General features: G+C 48.2%; 8 protein-coding genes across 8 annotated transcripts; 5 read left to right on the top strand and 3 right to left on the bottom strand.

Annotated features, from left to right (window-relative positions):
- Nucleotides 1-59: 59 nt before the first annotated feature.
- Nucleotides 60-1355, top strand: F4812DRAFT_228884 (phosphoglycerate mutase-like protein). Its single transcript, XM_047930512.1, has 3 exons — nucleotides 60-356; nucleotides 422-643; nucleotides 710-1355. The coding sequence occupies exons 1-3, from the start codon at nucleotides 273-275 to the stop codon at nucleotides 1274-1276; spliced, it is 873 nt and encodes a 290-aa protein (XP_047786271.1). The 5' UTR covers nucleotides 60-272; the 3' UTR covers nucleotides 1277-1355.
- Nucleotides 1356-1886: 531 nt separating this feature from the next.
- Nucleotides 1887-2997, top strand: F4812DRAFT_463287 (uncharacterized protein; the record flags this gene model as incomplete). Its single annotated transcript, XM_047938183.1, has 4 exons — nucleotides 1887-2193; nucleotides 2334-2554; nucleotides 2639-2869; nucleotides 2935-2997. The coding sequence occupies 4 exons, from the start codon at nucleotides 1887-1889 to the stop codon at nucleotides 2995-2997; spliced, it is 822 nt and encodes a 273-aa protein (XP_047786270.1).
- Nucleotides 2998-4118: 1121 nt separating this feature from the next.
- Nucleotides 4119-5501, bottom strand: F4812DRAFT_453290 (branched-chain amino acid aminotransferase II; the record flags this gene model as incomplete). The annotated part of the gene is made up of 2 exons (XM_047936459.1): nucleotides 4119-4292; nucleotides 4371-5501. 2 exons carry the CDS (start codon nucleotides 5499-5501, stop codon nucleotides 4119-4121), a joined length of 1305 nt encoding a protein of 434 aa, XP_047786269.1.
- A 2749-nt stretch (nucleotides 5502-8250) lies between these two features.
- Nucleotides 8251-9627, top strand: F4812DRAFT_453289 (NADH oxidase; the record flags this gene model as incomplete). Its single annotated transcript, XM_047936458.1, has 2 exons — nucleotides 8251-9518; nucleotides 9573-9627. The coding sequence occupies 2 exons, from the start codon at nucleotides 8251-8253 to the stop codon at nucleotides 9625-9627; spliced, it is 1323 nt and encodes a 440-aa protein (XP_047786268.1).
- A 509-nt stretch (nucleotides 9628-10136) lies between these two features.
- F4812DRAFT_228463 (RabGAP/TBC) lies at nucleotides 10137-12785 on the bottom strand. The gene is made up of 5 exons (XM_047930510.1): nucleotides 12441-12785; nucleotides 12131-12330; nucleotides 11599-12068; nucleotides 10681-11546; nucleotides 10137-10628 (listed from the first exon to the last, which is right to left on the bottom strand). The coding sequence occupies exons 2-5, from the start codon at nucleotides 12148-12150 to the stop codon at nucleotides 10374-10376; spliced, it is 1611 nt and encodes a 536-aa protein (XP_047786267.1). The 5' UTR covers nucleotides 12151-12330; nucleotides 12441-12785; the 3' UTR covers nucleotides 10137-10373.
- A 234-nt stretch (nucleotides 12786-13019) lies between these two features.
- F4812DRAFT_228349 (uncharacterized protein) lies at nucleotides 13020-14446 on the top strand. Its single transcript, XM_047930508.1, has 2 exons — nucleotides 13020-13393; nucleotides 13492-14446. Exons 1-2 carry the CDS (start codon nucleotides 13350-13352, stop codon nucleotides 13871-13873), a joined length of 426 nt encoding a protein of 141 aa, XP_047786266.1. The 5' UTR covers nucleotides 13020-13349; the 3' UTR covers nucleotides 13874-14446.
- Nucleotides 14447-16677, top strand: F4812DRAFT_228350 (RNA-binding domain-containing protein). The gene is made up of 3 exons (XM_047930509.1): nucleotides 14447-15055; nucleotides 15112-15275; nucleotides 15343-16677. The coding sequence occupies exons 1-3, from the start codon at nucleotides 15019-15021 to the stop codon at nucleotides 16408-16410; spliced, it is 1269 nt and encodes a 422-aa protein (XP_047786265.1). The 5' UTR covers nucleotides 14447-15018; the 3' UTR covers nucleotides 16411-16677.
- Nucleotides 16678-16967: 290 nt separating this feature from the next.
- F4812DRAFT_445106 (phytanoyl-CoA dioxygenase) lies at nucleotides 16968-18540 on the bottom strand. Its single transcript, XM_047935554.1, has one exon. It carries the CDS (start codon nucleotides 18300-18302, stop codon nucleotides 17313-17315), a length of 990 nt encoding a protein of 329 aa, XP_047786264.1. The 5' UTR covers nucleotides 18303-18540; the 3' UTR covers nucleotides 16968-17312.
- Between the last annotated feature and the right edge of the window lie 279 nt (nucleotides 18541-18819).

Genomic DNA, 18819 nt, shown 5'->3' with positions numbered 1-18819 from the left:
AAGCCTACACCCGTGAGTCCTACGGGAGAGCGTTTATATCTATAAGTACAGATGACATTTATTAAGTCAGTCACTTACTTGTATCAATTTTCGGAAGCAGATATCTTGAGCAAATTATACAGCGCATTAATCATTTAACGCAATTATAAGTTCAGGCTGAAGGACTACTTGCCTATATATATTCTCTCCTTTCCCCTATCCAGCATCATCTTTTCCCAAAATAAATCTGTCAAGATCAACTTATAACTATTAACATAAACGTCTAGCATACTATGGAGATGCAGCTAAATTCGTTCCGGGTTGTGCCCGGGTTTTTCCATCACCACGACGAGCCCACCGGGCCATCATTCAGAGCAGTAGGTCAAATTGCCTGACATCCCTACGGTGTGTAAGAAGCAATCGTGAACTAACGGACATGCAGAAAACACTGCCAAATATGGGACTTATCAATCGCGTTTATGGGACAGACGCAGTCTTTGACCCAAAGGGGGAGAAGAGCCAATGGGAGCGATTCGTCCACTACCTAGAGTCCTCAAACAAGAATGCAAACGACGGCGTCCAGTATAAGCTGATTTTCCTTATCAGACATGGTCAAGGCTACCATAATCTCAAGGAGGCTGAAGTAGGACGACAGCAGTGGGAGGTGGGAATTTCCTCCTTTCATCTTTATAGCTCTGACCCGCGCTAACGCATGTATTGAAAAATATAGTCGTACTGGTCGCACCTCGATGGTGATGGAAATACTGTTTGGGCCGATTCTCATCTGGCAGAAAAGGGGAAACAGCAAGCACAGGCGCTGAACGACTTCTGGCGCAACGCGATCACGGCAGGAATGCCGACACCACAGAGATACTATACAAGTCCTCTTACACGTTGCCTCGAAACCACCAGTATCACATACTCGGGCCTCGATGTACCAGCCGATCATCCTTTTAGACCGATCATCAAGGAGAATCTGCGAGAGCGTTACGGGAAGCACACTTGTGATCGTCGCAGTTCAAGGAGCTGGATTGCGGCGAACTTTCCCGGCTTCCGAATCGAATCAACGCTTACAGAAACAGATGAGCTATGGGAAAAGGACGTTCGAGAGTCGGAAGGAGAGATTGCTGACCGAGTGAAGATGCTTCTACAAGAAATCTTCCAGCAAGATGATAATTCGATCCTCTCATTCACAGCACATTCCGGCTTCCTCAGGGCTCTATATCATGTTATTGGTCACCCTGATGTTTGGGTGTCAGCTGGCGCAATGGTGCCTGTACTGATTAGAGCATCATAGATGAGCAGCGAGACATCGGCAGTGGTGTTGGATGTTGAGTGGGAGTTATGAGCCGTGACTCTCGAACGAACTTGTATGATGCCAACGCGGCAAAAGAATGAAAGAAAAGAAAAGAAAAGAAAAGGGGGAGGGGGGGAAGGCAAGCTACATATATTTGCCTATAACGTGCCTACCTGGGTACAGGTAGGTAGGTAGATAATTACATAAGGTACCTCTCTATTATGTGATAATCTAACACCTGGCACTAGGTATGTAGAAGGTGATACCGTAAAAGATGGAAAGGGCAAAGGTGATATGACGTGAATACCTAGGTAGTACTTCGCAACAACGGCGGGCAGTAGCTTCCACTCATTCGTAACTTCCAAGTAGGCACCTAACCTACCTAGGTACCTAGGTACATAGGCAAATGTAGGTGGATGGACTTGGTATTTTACATTCACAATATCCACGACATCCACAACATCCAAGGTCCCAAGTCTCATCAAGTTGACATTAGTCAACATAGTTCATCCCCCACAGTCCAGGTCAATATATCATCCATCTGCGATTTCTTTTTTTAAAATCTCTCTCATTTGGTTCACATCCCTTAAACCTGCCCACAGGCATCATCATGTCTGCACGTCTGCGCTCAAACATATTTCCAACTCCTGTAAAGACTAATTCTTCCGTCCCCCGGAAATCTTTAAAGCATCGCCTATTCCTGGATGAGGAAGAGGATGAAGATGAAGATGAAGATACTCGCCCACCATCCCCTAAGAAGCATAGAAAAACTCATTATTCGGTTGCTCCGCTTTTTGACAGATACAGGAGACCGAGGTCGGAAGAAAACGACAAGACACCAAGCCATATTCACAATCGACGACAACGTCTTAGCCCATCTCCCGACCCTGATCCACCTCTGGCATTGGAACTGGGCGGTAAGTCCTCTTAGATATTTCCAGCCAAACTACTCTATCATCAAGTGCCTACCTACCTAGGTAGGTAGGTAGGGTTGAAAATCCATATACCATGCATGCCACTTGACCCAACGCAAGCTAACTAACAGCCCACCGCCCAGAGCGCTACGCCAATCTCCGCGCAACAATCCACAGCGCCGCTATAGCTGGTCTCGAAGAGGCCGAAGCAGAACTTATAGCGCAAAGCGAAGCTAAGATCCACGCCAACAGGCAACAAATGGCCGCTCTAGAAACTCAGCTCAATAAACTTATCTCACCACTCCAGGACCTTACAGTTGACTATACTGCCACCGGTGAAGATGGCTGCGAGCGTACCGCCGCAGTAGCCATCCGCCATGCCATATCCTCCTTCGAAGAAAAACTCAACGCCGCCGTTACCGAGCTTAACGATTTCTGGGCGTCCTAGGCGGAAGTCCAGGTCGAGATCGATGACCTCGGCGAGGAGACGCTATCGCGAAAGGGATCTGACCGCGCTGCAGGCGAAATTCGCCTCGTTGGAGCCAGCATAGTAAGCGGGATATCGCCCTCCGCGTCTGCTTCCCACGCTGAGGCCCACGCTGAGGCCCTGGCCGGATTCGGTACAGATCTCGATAGAGCTAGCAAGGACGTCGTGGAGGAGATGATGACGTACGAGGAGGTAAGTCCCACGGGCCTTATATCCCGTAGATCGTATACGGGAGCGATGTACTGATTCAGCTCCAGGAGTTTCTTAAGAAGATTGAGAAGGAGGCCGGGAACATCCTGCATTCGTTCCTGAACAGCTAATGTCGCCGAGCGAGATACGTTGCTACTGCTACTTGCAGAGGGTCTAGTGAAACGCGACCGACATGCGCGACGGACATTGACGCTGCGGCGGAGGACTCGCTGGAAGGCTCGTATGGCGCGTCCAGGTGTGATGCGGCGCATCGTGACCTACAGAATAAGCTTGGTGAAGTTACGATGAAACTTATTTCTTATGATGGGTGAATGAACTCACCAGAGCTAAGTCACCATTTGCCGGGAACAACGATGTAAGGGAATTCAGCTAGTATATAGATCGCCGTTTAAAATGCATGTCTTAGGTACTCAATCACTTCTTCTTATTTTGAAATAAATATGCATTCAGACCCGTTATCAACACAGCACATTTCTACCCCAGCTCTTTTAGCAAGTCCCGTGTAATCTACCCCTGTTCCTATTCCAAGCCAACCACACACGATTCGCTGTACCATCTTCACGCCGCGTCCGAAGATGAACGCTGATGATTTTAAGCAAAGCAGCCGAAGAAACATACCATGAACCGGACTTGATGCGATACCTGTGCAACGAGAGAAAACTCTAGTTCAACGCGAAGTAACCGTCGTGAGAAAAAATAGATGCCATGTAAAAAAAATAAAATGAAAAGGATAATACTGAAAAATGCGGAATATGCTCGAAAATGCTTCCATGCGCCGTGATGCCGTAACATGATGGCTACCTAACCTAGGTAGCCAGCTAGCTCGTCCAGCCGAAGAGCCATAGGTAAGAAAATCATAAGACGAAAAAGACGAAACGCAACGCCGCTTATGCATCTATCCCTCTTTTAATATGGAAAAGGCTTCTCGGCGATGATGTTCCAGCCTGGATTTGTGTAATTAAGACAAGCAAGATGATCTTTAGAGATAATAGGAGGTTGGATTTCCCACATCCGTTCTATCGGTACGTTCGTTGACACGGTTGCTATCCCCTTCTTCTTCGGTCAATAAACATCATGCGGGTAGAAAACGATATCAGGACACTGCTACCTGACGGTAACACCTATTCGTCCGTTTGTGAAAGCCTGGGGACCCGAGGCGTCCGGGGCGTGAGGGGTAGATTGCATGCGAATTTGCATAGCCACACCTGCACGTCGGGGATTTTTAGGCCATCTAATTTTCCTCCTGCACGACGATGCCCCACGGGTGGTCTACGTTCCCGTACATGATATCCTTAAGCCAGCTCTTTAACTTGAGTGTGCATGGGCCACCCTCGCCTGTCTTGCCCATAGGGATCTGGATGTCTTGCCCACGATGGTGTATGAGTGATACAGGGCAGACAAAGAACTGTGATCAAGTGTTAGCATGGCATACTCATTTTGTACACTGCATCCCTTCGAAATCATCATGAAAAAGAAAACTTACCGCTGTACCAGCAGCAAAGGATTCGAGTAGCCTGCCTTCCGAGCTAGCCTCTAATACCTCATTGATGGTATACCTCCTTTCTACAACTTCAATCTCGTCGCTTAACCTCTCACGAGCAAGTTGCAGCACGCTGCGCCTGGTAACACCATGCAGGATCAGTCTATCGTCTAGTGGCGCCGTAATGAGCTGAGTCTTCCCCTCCTTAGTTTTCCACAAAACAAAGAAGTTGCTTGCTCCGGCTTCTGTGCAATAGCCTTCGCTACCATATAGCCATAGGATCTGACCGTACCCTCTCGCGCGGGCTTCTTGCGTGGCCAGGAGAGAAGGACCGTAGTTTGCACCAACTTTGGCGTACCCGAATCCACCAACCCAGGCGCGTACCATGTCGTCTGGCGACGTGTGAAGCTTCATGCCATCCGCCGGGGAGTCCATGACAGGCATAAAAGTAGCGATGATGTAGAGAAGGGCTTCCGAAGGTGCTTGCACACCCAGCTGAGACTGGGTTCCGATGAGGGTCGGACGTAGGTAGATGAAACTTCCAGGGCGGTCACGAGGCAGCCATTTGGGTCCGTCTACAGCCATCAAAGCTAAGAGCAATTTTTCTACCTCAGCAGGAGGGAAAGATGGTAAGCTGATGCGTACCGAAGACATGAGAAATCGCTCAGCATTGCAGTCAGGTCGGAACAGACGCAACTTCCCATCAAAGCCACGGTAGGCCTTAAGGCCTTCGAAGCACTCGGTTGCATAGTGAAGAACGGAAGCCGTGGGCATGAGAGTGAGAGGTCCGTAAGGCTTCAGCTCGGGTGTTCCCCAACCGGACTTTGCTGACCATGCTACGGTAATCATATGGTCAGTGCTGATGGTTGCGCCGTCGATAGAGTGGACGCCCGGAGCGGGAACATCACGGGGCTCTTTGGTGAATGTGTAGGTGATGTTTGAAGCATTTAATTCCCGAACGTTCGGTTGAGCTACACCATTATCTCGTCCATTCGACGAGGGGGCGTTTTGGCCGTTGGCGCTTCCGTTAGACTGGCCATTTTCGGTTAACCGGTGGTCGATAGCAGAAGCAGTCAGGTTTACGTCTTGCTCGCCATTGTGGACGGTAGACTGAACAACGGCGGAGGGGGCCATTCTAGGTATAGATAAGGTTAGGTAGGTATGATGCAAAATAGAATCGAGGACGTAGCAGATGAAGCAGCGCTAAGATAGAATGAGTATTGCCCTTGAATGTCAATATTTTTTTAACGAGGGAAAAAAACAGACAGACACACAAGCAGAAGGTAGATAAAGGGAAAGTATAAATAATATAGGCTTGTTTCAGACAACGTCTCTCTGTACCATTTACAAGAAGGTCGATGACTCAATAAGCCAATGGGGAGATTAACTTGTCCACTTTCTTACTAAAGAAAGAGGATCCTGTGGCTGTATACCTGTATACCTGTATGCCTGTACATTCTGCATCGTGTCAAGCTTGTAGTGTAGTGTGTGTATAAGTCCGGCTCACTGACAAGCTGCATGGGCCATGGGAAGGGCGCGTTGTGCCGTGGTCCCTGTCATTGCGCTCCTGGAAATCGGACCAAAACTATTCTGATATCCCAATTGGATAAAGAAGATGCAAAACTCTGCATTTCCCCATCGAATTAGCTGGGCCGACCTACTAACCTGGCCGAAAGAGCTAAATGAGTACCTTAGGTACCTAAGGTAAGTATGCTTCTAGATGCTACTTACCCACAGGGGAAACGAGGTAGGTTTAGTTCCCACCAGCTTGGGACTACCGTGGACGATCTACTATAAGGTATGGACGACCCCCGGGTATCTGCTATCTCCATATCATAACGTCAGGTGGGCGTACTTCACGGGTTATCACACTACAACGGACAACAAAGCAACACCCACCCCATTTCCGCCATTCTAGAAGCAGCTGTCGGTACTAGTACCCATTTTCGGTGTGGACCAAAATTGCAAATTCGAAGAGAGGCTTCGGCTGTACACGGAGGCTGAAAATCATGTGGGAAGTGGAGAACAGAATGACGCCCGTTGATTTGGCGCGAACAAGCGGGTGGAAGCTTGTCGACGGCTAACAGCCTATCAACGGGACTAAGAAACGGCTAGAGTAGTATTGCCTATGTCGAGATGACGGCGAACAAGCTCGAGATGGGATGTACTAGCTTCCGTTCCTCGGACACTACGAATATTATTCATACCTATGCAATTTCATGAACGACTCGTTGAGTCAAGAGACAGGGGCTAAATAACAATCCGAGATCGCAATGACTGCGATAGACAAGCATTTCGACCCTTAAAGCTTAGCCAAGTTCTATGATTCAAGTTAACGCCGTATGGTGGAAACTAGGCGGGCAGACGGGCAGGGAAAAAAGGAAAAAAAGAAGTCAAGTTGGAAAAAGACGGAGATAAAAGTTTAGTGTGGAATTTGTGCCGCTCTTCGACCTGCGGAAAGTTGAACAAAAAAGTTTAGCGGCTTCGGGAAAGCCGCGAATTGCCGTCCATTGCCTTAGCTGACCGCCACCTTCCCTCGGCGGTTTCAGTGGGAAAAAGGGGGGGAGGGAGATCTTGGCGAGATTTATAAATTCCTATCTTATCATTGGAGAAAAGATGATTTACCTTAGGTTAGGTAGATATCTACCTACATCTAATAGCGTATGCCAAGTCACATCTCTTACATACATCATACACATATACACACATACACCTACCGCCTATATACACATCAACTACCACAGAGATAATAGCCATTCTAAAATAGTATCTAAGCCATAAACCCCTCTCGAAGAACGTACGCATGACTAAGACCTAAGACCTTAGCTTACAAGACTCCTTGATTTCGAACACTTCAAGCATCACATCACGCATGTAGCCTTTAGCGTTGCCATGCTTCGGATCGGACTCGCCTCATAGTATCTCATGATCCGTTGTTATCAAGTAGCTCCCGCGTATTTACCTTCTCCGCCCTTCGGCCTTGACGGAATTCCTAAGTTAAGTTAGAAGACTACTATGTAGAGCCGATTCTCCACATCAAAGGTGACTCTGATGTTTATAGCCTTCGAATTCGGCAAGCAGAAGCAACTATAAAATAGCTACATAAAAAGAGACCGGCCTTTTGAATATCCTAGTCTGTCTACGACGGGTCCGAAGGAAACGAGTCATTATCTATAAGTATACTACAGTAGCAACGAGGAGGCCAATCACGATCACTACCCATTCCGTAAAAGGAAGCTGTTCGTGAAGCAAGTTCACGTTGCCTCACTTTCTATTGGATACTATTTATCCATATATGTGCGCCTTTGGTATAGTACCTATCTATACTAATTGGAATCCCAGGCTTATAGTTGACGTAGTGTAGACTTTACATGATATACTGCTGTTCCAATTATATTAAAAAGATTGGTGTTGAACTATAGCTAGCTTTATTCCAATTATGATATATTTATCATATCTAAGACCATTATATACCTACCTAAGGTACTTGTAATATAACTTGGCATATATCACACTCCTCTCAAACCAGTATAATAGGTAGGTAGTTTAATAAAATAGTACCTAGGTAAGTAATAAGGAAGCATGTACTCCCAAAGCTGAACGTCATTCAATAATATACCAGGTAAGTAAGTACCTAGATTTCCTCCCCGCAAAATGCAGAGTCGCGCCCAAGAATACATATTGCCGAAAGGGAGTCCGGGAGTGCATTCAGGCAGTTCCGGGTTCACGGAATAAGGGACACTTGGCCCCAAGCGATTCAACTGTAACGACAACACGATGCTCCTATTCTACTATCGTAATAACTGTCGTCTACAACAAATTTACTTTACATCTTAAGCAGACGCATTCAAAATCTTAAAACCCGTGAGCTAAGTATATCATGATGCCGACCCGCTACCCAGGCCGAGACGTCGACCCAGCACCCTTGGGCGTGCCCCTCGTATTCCCTTTCTCCACCGCGGTCGCCCCCAACCGCTTCATGAAAGTTGCCATGACCGAGCGCATGGCGACCTGGGACCCAGACGACATGAGCGCAAGTGGCATCCCCACGGTGCGACTATGCAACCTCTACGGACATTGGAGCGACGGCGGCTGGGGTACCATCGTAACGGGTAACATAATCGTTGACACGACGCACCTCGAAGCTCCAGGGAACATGATCATCACACCCGATAACCCCTTTTCCGGTCCACGCTTCGAAGCCTATAAAAAACTTGCCGAGGCCGGCAGACGCGGCGGCGCCGTGTTCCTAGGCCAACTCAACCACCCAGGACGCCAGACCGCGGAAGAACATCAGCTCAACCCCGTGTCAGCATCAGACGTACAACTAACAAAAGGGTACGGCGCCATGTTCCGCTACGGCAAGCCCCACGCAGCGTCGGCGGACGAGATACGCGACATAAAAGCGTCTTTCATCCACGCAGCCGTATACCTCGAGCGCGCGGGATTCTCGGGTATACAGCTGCACGCCGCGCACGGGTACTTGTTTGCGCAATTCCTTTCGCCGACTACAAACCTGCGCACGGACGTATATGGTGGCGCTCTTGAGAACCGCGCGCGTCTGATCACCGAGATCGCGGACGGGATCCGCGACGCCACGAGCCCTGCCTTCCTACTCGGCATCAAGATCAACAGCGTCGAGTTCCAGGATTCCGGGTTCGCGCAGCTCGAAGCCACGGCGCTAGTGCGGCTCCTCGAAACGCACGGGTTCGATCTAATCGAACTTAGCGGGGGCACGTACGAGGCGCCGGCGTGGCATCACAAGAAGGAAAGCACGCGGCGACGAGAAGCTTTTTTCATCGAGTTCGCGGAGCTCATCGTACCGCACGTTAGGCGCACGCGGTGCTTTATAACAGGAGGGGTCCGAACCGTAGGGGCTATGGTTGACGCGCTGGCAAGCGGGTTGGACGGAGTCGGGTTGGGGCGGCCGAGCACGACAGAGCCAAGGCTGCCGCGGGACGTGCTGGTACACGGGTGTAAGGGGTGCATTAAGCCGTTGGTTGGCGACACGAACGTAATTGGCGAGCAGAACTCCTGGGCGCATGGCGCCTCGCTAGCCGGCGCTCACATGCGTCAGATAAGCCTTAACCAAGATCCAGTCGACCCGTCGGACCGGGCCACAGCGGATGCTTTCCTCGAAGGCTTTCGGAGGTGGGTTGCGGCGCTGCCGATGACGTCGAAGAGGGAGGTGCTTGACCATGTTAGGATCGAAGGCGTGGCGACAAGACCGTACGGGGCTGTAGAAGCATTGATAGCATGAGGCCAACTGCGTCGGTAATATCAGGCACCTAGTCAGCCATTCCCGTCTTCCTCCTTTCTCGAAACCATAGTCCGGATTAGCACCACCTAGAATTATCAGAGAATATTAACAATATTCTATTGACCTGAATTTTGTCGTATACTTTATCGCCAACCTATTCGACCAAACAAACCCCTCAAGCCATTGGAACTTATTACCAGCCCAGAAAGGGGTGTTTGACCTATGCGGGCTCTTATCGGGGTCATATTTTGTTGATTCAAGATGCCTTCTCATATTAAGTACATATATGGTCGGCTAATTCATTGGTTTCTCGTAGCTTTGATCTAACATCGTGATAAGCATCTATAGTCACCTGTCATCATGATCGTAGAACCCGAAAGCACAAACGATCTCGCTTCAAAGGGAAGAAGTCAAGGACCAGGAACCCCAATAGAGCGCTTCAACACTCGACAACCGCAGACTCGCTTTTGATTCAAACGTTGGGAATCTGATAACTCCAAGTGTTTCAAGCAAGCTTTGTTTCATTCCCTGGAAGCTATGACTCTGTTATGGGATATTCTAACTCGTATGTGCTTCTACCAGCCGAGTCTAATTTTCAGCTAGTACGTATCTTTCAACTCCGGGCTTAATCAAGCCTTGATTATTGAGAGGCAGGGCGCATTTCTCTTGAGCCTTGAAGGGGCCGACAATAACATGCCCAGTTGGAGCACCAATGCGTGTTATCGTGCACAGCAATGCATGTTCTACTATAATTGTAGGTTGGTCGGAGCTCGACTGGGACCTCCTCGCAAATGAGCAGAAGAATTCTTGAAAAGGCTTTGCCAGATATAGGCTTCGCTGAGCAAGAGTTCTATATCTTTCTCGGTCCAGTCCCGGGTAGGCAATGCCTGTAGAAACATCATGATTTCCTGGAAATCCATTTTGACCAGTTTGGAAGACCATTTAACTAGGAAGGCTGCGCAGACATATAAATGGAATTCTGAAAAGCCTTGTTCTTCGGCCTAAATGTAAGTAGTTAGTAAGTCCTTGTTTAATTAGGACGCGAAGACATACTAGATATGTATCCCACATCCGAATGGTATTTCGTACGCTTATTTCCCTCATCAGAAGACAATTCATCCAGCGGAAACTAAACTGAATAAACTCGACATTCTCATTTTCAAGGTGCTTTGCCAGTCCTTCATCGATCCTAGCGGTAAGATCCCGAAGCGCAGCAACTTGCCGTTGAATACCAGGCTGGGCGACGATGTAATGATCCTGGATTCCGTCGAGCAACTTTGTTAAACACCAAAAAGAGTCGGCTTCCACCGCATCGAGCACAGCCTTGGGCAATTGACCTGGGTCCATGCCACTTTCGATATTACAATCCGTGATGTAAGCGCCCAGAAAAACTTGCCAGAAAGGAGTCACTAGATCGTTAATTCCCTGCACGTAGCCGCTTGCGGGATGCCGAATTGCCCAAACATATAGTATCCGTTCTAGGGATCGCTGCGTCGCCTCGTAGCTGTAAAGTTCAATATGGGGGTTTGTCCTAGGAACATCAATGCTAATTTGATGCCATATTGCTTCATCAAGACCCCTAGATCGACCGCCGGAAGCAGGATGGTTGCCTCCTCGTTCGAAAGCCTGACGTACTCCGTCGAGATATTCTTTACGCTTCCGTTCCAGCGTCGCAACACGTCGTTCACTGCTAGTCGGCAAATAACTTAGCAGGAGTTGCCATGTCATAGCCCGGACTTCTTCGGGTACACCACTCCATGCTAAAGCCCGAAGATCTATTAATGGTATAGTACTAGCTTGAAGGATTTTTTTGAACTTGTTGATCTTCGTTATACGGGAATTAATGGCGTCGATTTCCTTCGGCGTCGCATTGGCTGGGGCTGTGGGGTGATCGATAAGATGTAGAGCATTGGCCGGATCTAGGTAATCTTAGCCATCGGAACGATGCTAAAAGGAGCGAGTGGAGGTTACCTTTCAGTATATCCTTGTATTGTGGTCTAAGAATCTTCCCTTCGCTCTTCTTAGGCATTGGGTACGTCGGTGTTGGCCGCTCTATAGCTATGTCGGCACTATTTGAATAACGCCTATGGGGAAGGTTGGCTGCCCTTTCTAAAGGTGCTGATTGAATTTGTGAAGAGCTGCTGGTCTGAGCTGCTGCCGCTCGTCGGCTGCGTCGCTGCATGCTCGACAAGCTTGGAAGACCAAAGTCATCCCCATCGTCATCTTCATATCCCAGCATATCTTCTCCGTTTGGTACTTCGGGGTCTCCAACATCCCAATCCTGATTCGTATTCGACAAGAAATGAAAATAAGACTTCAACGGAGGCGATGATAGGCCGGATGAAGACTTCGGCGGCGGCGAAGTTACGTCACTTGCTCGAGTTCTCTGCGACGAGGAGGTTGGGGGTGATCTCGGCCGGGATGAAGAGCCAGAGAGGTTTCTGATATAGAGCGGTAGGTGTTAGCGGAAGGCCGCACAAAGAGAGAAACCCCGGGAACGTACAAATTATCGAACTTGAGCATGTCGGCGTGGGAGTAAGAAGCTCCTACAACTAGATTAGGATCCCGTCCTGTCTTCTTCGCGGCACCTTCTCTCTGGACACGCCAGAATGGCGAAGCCGACCTGGTTGGAGCTTAGCAAATACCCGGCGAGGCAACAATTCGGCAACAAAAGAAGGCGACGTGTAACCTACTCTGACCTGTCTGTCAAGTAGAGAGACACAAGTCAGTAAATTGGTCTCTTTCAGGTTAATGCGAGCGCTATGCGAGCGCATTGAGACAGTATCTAGCAATATCAAAGCTGCAGCACTCACCGACTTGAATCATTTCCTACGTCATTGTCAATTAAAACCAGCGTTTCTCCAAGTGTTGTTGACCTCGGAGAGCTTACCTGTTGGGACGGCGGCTTCTTGCCGCTTCCCGAGGACGAAAACATGGTAAAGGAGATTGTTCTACGAAAAGATCACAGCCGCATTGTTGTTACAGGTTGGTGTAGTTCACCTTGTTGAGATTTTGAGGAAATAAGAGGTGCGCTATCATAAAGACATAGGTATACTAGGTAGGTAGTAGGTAGGCAGGTATGTAAACGTACATGTTGAGGCAAGCATAATGTAGGTACCTACCTACCTAACGTACCTAAACAATAATGCCCCTCGATAATGCCCGGTTGCCAGATAATGTTGCCAGCTGGGAAGCCACAGCTCCAGCTCTACATAGTAGCATCAATACTTACTAAAGGTAAGACATAGGTACTACCTAGTATGTACTATGTACAGGTACAAGGTACCATGGGATGGTCTGTGCATCATTATCGAACAACCCTGACACCCCAGTGGAACGCTAACTTAAAATTGGAGTTTGCCTGCCGCCTGTTTCGCGTCTCCCATTGGCCCCCAAAGACCCTTCTCACGGTGGACATTCATTCATTTCTAACTAGGAGGCTGCAATTCTTTCCCGTCGACAACTCCTCACAATTCTTCCACTTACCCTTCCTTGACACTGACTTTGTTTTCTAACCAAGCTACATAATAATACTTCTTCTTTCTTCTCCTTTTTATTATTAAGGGGGACTATATGGCCGATCGATTGAGCTAGATTCGCATTCCTAATCTTCTGGTTCCATCGTTTAGGTCGATCGAATCCAAGTTGATTTACCACCGCTTCGCGACTTCTGAGATTTTTGCAATCGCGTCTAGAAACTTAAGTCAACAAAGCTTTCCAAAATGGCCGAAACGGAAAACTTTGAGGATGACCTCTTCGCTGATCTGTATGGTGAACCTATGTTGCCGTGCTAAAATCATGCTATATTTGGCACCCTTCTATCAACCGATATACACGTGTAACAGACGTGCTGATTCTTCTCAGGTACGACGATAACGATGCTGCCGCCGCGCCGCCGTCCGCTGCCGCTACCGCTGCCACGGCTACAACAGCCGCTGCGGCAGCTCCGGCAGCACAAGTTTCTACCGCTCCAGTTCCCACTCCCACTCCTTCCAACCCTCAGCAGTCCATAGAGACACCTAGCCAGTACGAGATGGATCAGACGCATAACGAAGTGGCTTATACAACCGAAGAGAACGGCTATGGCGAAGAATATCAAGACGAGAACTACGAGGATGACGATGATGTGGATTTCAACTTAGGCAACGGCCCGAGTGGTGCCGTCACTGCTGCGCAGCCTCAACAAGATGACTCGGCTTCCGCATACCATACTGCCAGAGGTGCCAGTGCTAAGGAGGATGGGTAAGTAGATTTGTCTAGATTTGTTTATTTCTGTTAGTCGCGTGGCTCTAAACGAGTCTTATTGCCTTTCGCCCATGTCTGAAACCCAAATCAGAGCAACGTATAAAGCATGTTGTGTTGCTTTGAACGGTTAATTTGGGAGAAATCACTCCCTATTTGACACTTGACAATCAAAAGGATATGTGTTTAAGTATCCCGGCGCTTTTTAGCCAAGGGGAGGGGGGCGTTGGTGGGCAAGAGAACTGGTTTCTATCTCGCTAGCTGTCTCCGAAGGGAAAATCTAGTAATGGACTTGCCAAGTCGGGCAATATTCAGATAAATAGCCAGAGGGAAACACGCCAGTCGCCCGGATTTCAAGAGGTGCATCGCGGGAAAGAAGTAGTGGCTGAAGACATAAGGAGGAATCCTAAGGAGGAATCACGCTACCTTTTTAAAGAGAAAAGCCAGCGATAAAAAGTTCGACCATAGTCAGTACAGAAAACACTTACTGCCTTCCGTAGCCACTCGTCAGGAATAGGCTCATAAAGCTTCAAAGAGGGACATTTTGCTCTGGAAGGCTGTAACAAGAGAATTGGCAGCGAATAGCGCTCGAAGTTATGTCCTAGCTTGACGATAGCAAAGAGACGAGAACAAAATATTCGACATTTCAGACATCACCTGCCTTGTTCTACTTTCTGTCAAGCAGTGCTATCTAGGACTTGCTTCTCAGGTTATCAGAGATTATCAGAGATTCCACCACTGGCCCATGCATCATTCATTACTTCATCTGAACTCCCCCAGACTTGATGTATACCACACCAGCCAGCCACTATGGACACTTCTAAGGCTAAAGAGGAGGACTACATCCCATTCAACTCTGATTACCAAGAGCCTGAAGCTAGTGGCCAGCTTTTAGACAAAGATGCACCTATCGCCCAAATTTCCGACCAGGCAACTAAATATATAAACCAACCCAACCAAAAGTTAAAGGCTCGGCTATCAAGACTCATGGCAAGCCGAATAGAAGCTCAGTATGTTTGCCAAGCGGCAATTACGTTCGCTCAAAGCTAGCATATACTGACTTGTTTTCGGCATTCGGGCGAATGCACTTTCATATTTCGTAATTATTCTCGGTGTAATCAGTACTAACTACTCTGTTTCTTTAGGAAGATGTTTATCGGTGGTCTGAATTGGGAAACAACTGACCGTAAGTCATCCACGAACTTGCCTCTTTTCGACCTATGATGCTGACGTTACTACTAGAATCACTTCGCGATTATTTCTCCCAGTTCGGCGAGGTGACAGAATGTACAGTGATGAGAGATGGTGCTACGGGCCGATCGCGAGGGTTCGGATTCCTGACCTTCAAGGATCCTAAGACTGTGAACATTGTTATGGTCAAAGAGCACTTCTTAGATGGGAAGATTGTAAGACTCACTAATTTCAAAGGGAGAAATTTTGTTTTCGACATGTGAATACTAATTAGAAATCTAGATTGATCCGAAACGAGCTATCCCCCGAGATGAACAGGAGAAGACCAGCAAGATCTTTGTTGGTGGTGTCAGCCAGGAAACCACCGAGCCGGAATTCAAGGACTATTTTGCCCAGTTCGGCCGAGTTGTTGACGCTACCCTGATGATGGACAAGGATACCGGCCGCCCGAGAGGCTTTGGATTCGTCACGTTTGAGAGTGAGGCAGGTGTTGAAGCTTGTCTCAGTACCCATCTCGAAATCCATGGCAAGCCCATCGAGGTCAAAAAGGCACAACCCCGAGGCAACATGCGCGAAGAAGAAGAGGCCACGAGACGCAACAAATTCAGGAAAGGCGGTATGGATGACCAGGGTAGCCCGCAGACCCAGATGGCCAGCCAGATGGGTCAAGGAGGCATGACACCCCAAGTTATGGCCCAATATATGCAGCGCATGCAACAATACATTCTGATGCAACAGCAAATGGTCATGAACCGAGGCATGGGAATGGGGGCTGTGAACCCTGCCATGATGCAGATGATGCAAATGCAGCAGATGCAACAACTTCAGCAACAGATGGCCCAAGGTGGCAATCAGAGCGGCCAAAACAACCCGATGGCAGCCATGGCCAGTATGAACCCGGCTCTCATGCAGCAGATGCAGCAGCAAATGCAGAACCAGATGATGGGCAATGGAGGTGCTGGCCAAGGTCAGGGTCAAGGTGACGGAAGTCAACAAGGATTCAACGACTTCAGTAATCAACAGCAGATGTTTGCGCCTCGCGGCGGCGGGGGTCGACGTGGAGGCCGAGGGGGCTATAATCAAGGCTACGGTAACAATATGGGCGGCGCAGACCCTACCTCGTGGGAGGGTATGTATGACGACGTGCCCCAGCCCAATTTCAACCAAGGTGGCCGTGGAGGTTTCCACCGAAACAGGGGCGTACATCAACAGAGTCCGACTCCGGCCGATCCCAACCATGCTCCGCCGGCTGACGCACCTAAAGGTCCCAAAAATGCTGGTAAACCCGGTGCAAACTATCGCGGCGGAGGACGAGGCGGCAGCCGGGGTTTCCATCCTTATGGCCGTTAGCAACGCTAAGAAAGGACCGAGATGTTCCACGATCTACTTATTCGTCGCGGTGGTGCTTGATTAGGAACAAGAGAAAGTCCAAGGCAAGCTTTCACGAGCTAACGAGTGGATGAAATCTGACGAAACAAAAAATCACCACATTGGAAAGGATGAATTCTCATTGCCGACACACATTCTTGCAAGCAGCCTTCTTTCTTCATTGCTTGCGAATTTTGCAAATGACTTTTAACCCTTACTCAGATCAGTCATTTCGCCTGTACTCATTACATAACTCATTTTATTACGGTATCGCAAATCAACGGCAACCACTCGAGGATATAATGTTGGCCGCCTTGGGCTTTTGCAGATAGAGAAATAGGGGTCTGTCCGGTGGTCGAGCAACGACACGGTAACGTAGGGAACCCTCCGGCTTAGCTTACTGGCTTTGCAATTTTTTTTTTTTTCTTTTCTTATTTGTCTCGTCCTGTGGCGAGCGGACAACTCGACTGTATGTACCTAAGGGGGCTTCTTGACCTCTAATCAATAGAAAATGCGATGCGAATGGCACTTGCAGTTTGCTTTGCTACATTAGGTAGAAATGTGAAATGCGATGTGATTATCAATTGTCCAAAGCTATGGTCAACGCTCCACCCTAGTTCTAGTAGATATATTATCACAAAGCTCGGATTTATGAGGTACTTGAGTTATTTGGTGATTATGGGTTAGATATAGCCCATCGCCTTTGATACCTTCTTTGGAGAGTTGACCAACGATATGTTATCGAGTTACTTACTCTTTAATGCGGTAAGCAACACCAACGGGAAGCTAGTTGAGCAAGATAGCGGGCTTGTTAATACACTCCAGTACCAACGCAAGCCCGTCGTTTCATGAAATCTACTCAATGCAGTACAATTTCATCTCGATTATTCTCTGTATAGCCGCGTGAAGCCATCTGCCGGCGGTTGAAGCCAGTTTCTCTCGTCATATTTCGTGTCTTCTCTCTCAATGACATGGAACGTATAAATAATACGCCCCTTTGGACTCAAATTCTTCTCGCTCTTGTGCAGTAAGTTTCCATGTATCAGCACTAACGAACCAGCCTTTACCTCGCCCATCTTATACTCCCCATCTTCGCTCTGTCCATCTTTCTCTCCATATTCCTCCCCCGGCGGAAACCTTGTCCCATCATTATCCACAAATTCTGTACCGCCGCCCTGGGCACGCACGAACCGCTGCCGCACAGGCGCCCACCGGTGGCTTCCTGGTAGGAAACTAAGGCACCCGTTTTCGACGGTTGCATCTTCAAGAGCGTACCAGAACCCCACAGCGCTTGGCGGTTCCGTGTACAGGAACGTGCTGTCCTGGTGCGGCGGCACCGCGCCTCCGATCTCTGGCTGTTTGCAGATCACCATACTCTGCAAACATCGCGGGTCTTTAAACCCAAGCGCCCGCGCAATTGCTGCCGGATGGCTCTCCTTGCGGCCCGCTGCTACACTGCCCACACTCGTTCCGGCGCCCAGCAAGTCCGGGTTCAGCGCCGGATCAAGCAATGCGGCGAAGGGTGGCGATAACGCATGCAATCCGTGCCCGATCTTGTTAATCGCGCGCGACTTGGGTTTGGTTAAGTTGCCCGCGTCGTCGAAAGCGTCCTCCTCGAAGAAGAAGCGCAGTTTGTCACCTGACGTCAGGAAGTACTCGTCGCCAACATGAGCGGACTTCTCGCCTGTGCTGAACCGCGTCATAGGGTGTTCAGACAGCGCGAATTCGTCAAGGAGCTGATGTGTCTCATCTAGGAGGGCTCTGACGGTTGTGGGGGGTAGGGCATCGGGGATGATGAGATACCCGTCGCGCCAGAAGGCGGCGAGTTGGTCTGGGGTAAGACCACCCGTTGAGGCGGTGATTTCGGAGGGCATCGCGACTTTATGGGATATGACAATTTCTGGTATAGGAAGGAAGATGCTCCAGTTAATTAAATTACTTTTTGGATAATACTAGGTAGGTTAGGTAATTATCTTGTACGACTTGCATATAAACCAGTACTGCATACAGGTATGTATAAACCGGCCGGTTCCGCATGCGATAGTGGGGTCACGGAGCTTTAGCAGCTTAAGCCTTATAAGTTGAGAATTGCTATTTCAATAGTAATGGGAGTTTAGTAGTAATTACTTTTAAACTCACTTTTTTAAAAAACCGGCAAAAAAAACTAACACTTATACCTTTTTCCACCATACAAGCAATTAAGTAATATATATCACATTTTATAAAGGTTTATTTTTTTTAGTAAAAAGCTTTTTTTTAAATTAATTTATAAACTTTTTAATATATGTAATTTTTTTATAAAAATAAATTTATTTTATTAAAATGTTTAAATTTAATTAAATTAATAAAAAAATTATATAATATTAAATAAATATAAAATATTTTAATATT

The sequence above is a fragment of the Daldinia caldariorum genome (assembly GCF_022478825.1).
Source record: "Daldinia caldariorum strain CBS 122874 unplaced genomic scaffold F4812scaffold_23, whole genome shotgun sequence".
Classification (NCBI taxonomy): Eukaryota; Fungi; Ascomycota; class Sordariomycetes; order Xylariales; family Hypoxylaceae; genus Daldinia; species Daldinia caldariorum.
Note: the sequence above shows the minus strand (reverse complement) of the source record. Positions and strands in the feature narration are given on the sequence as shown.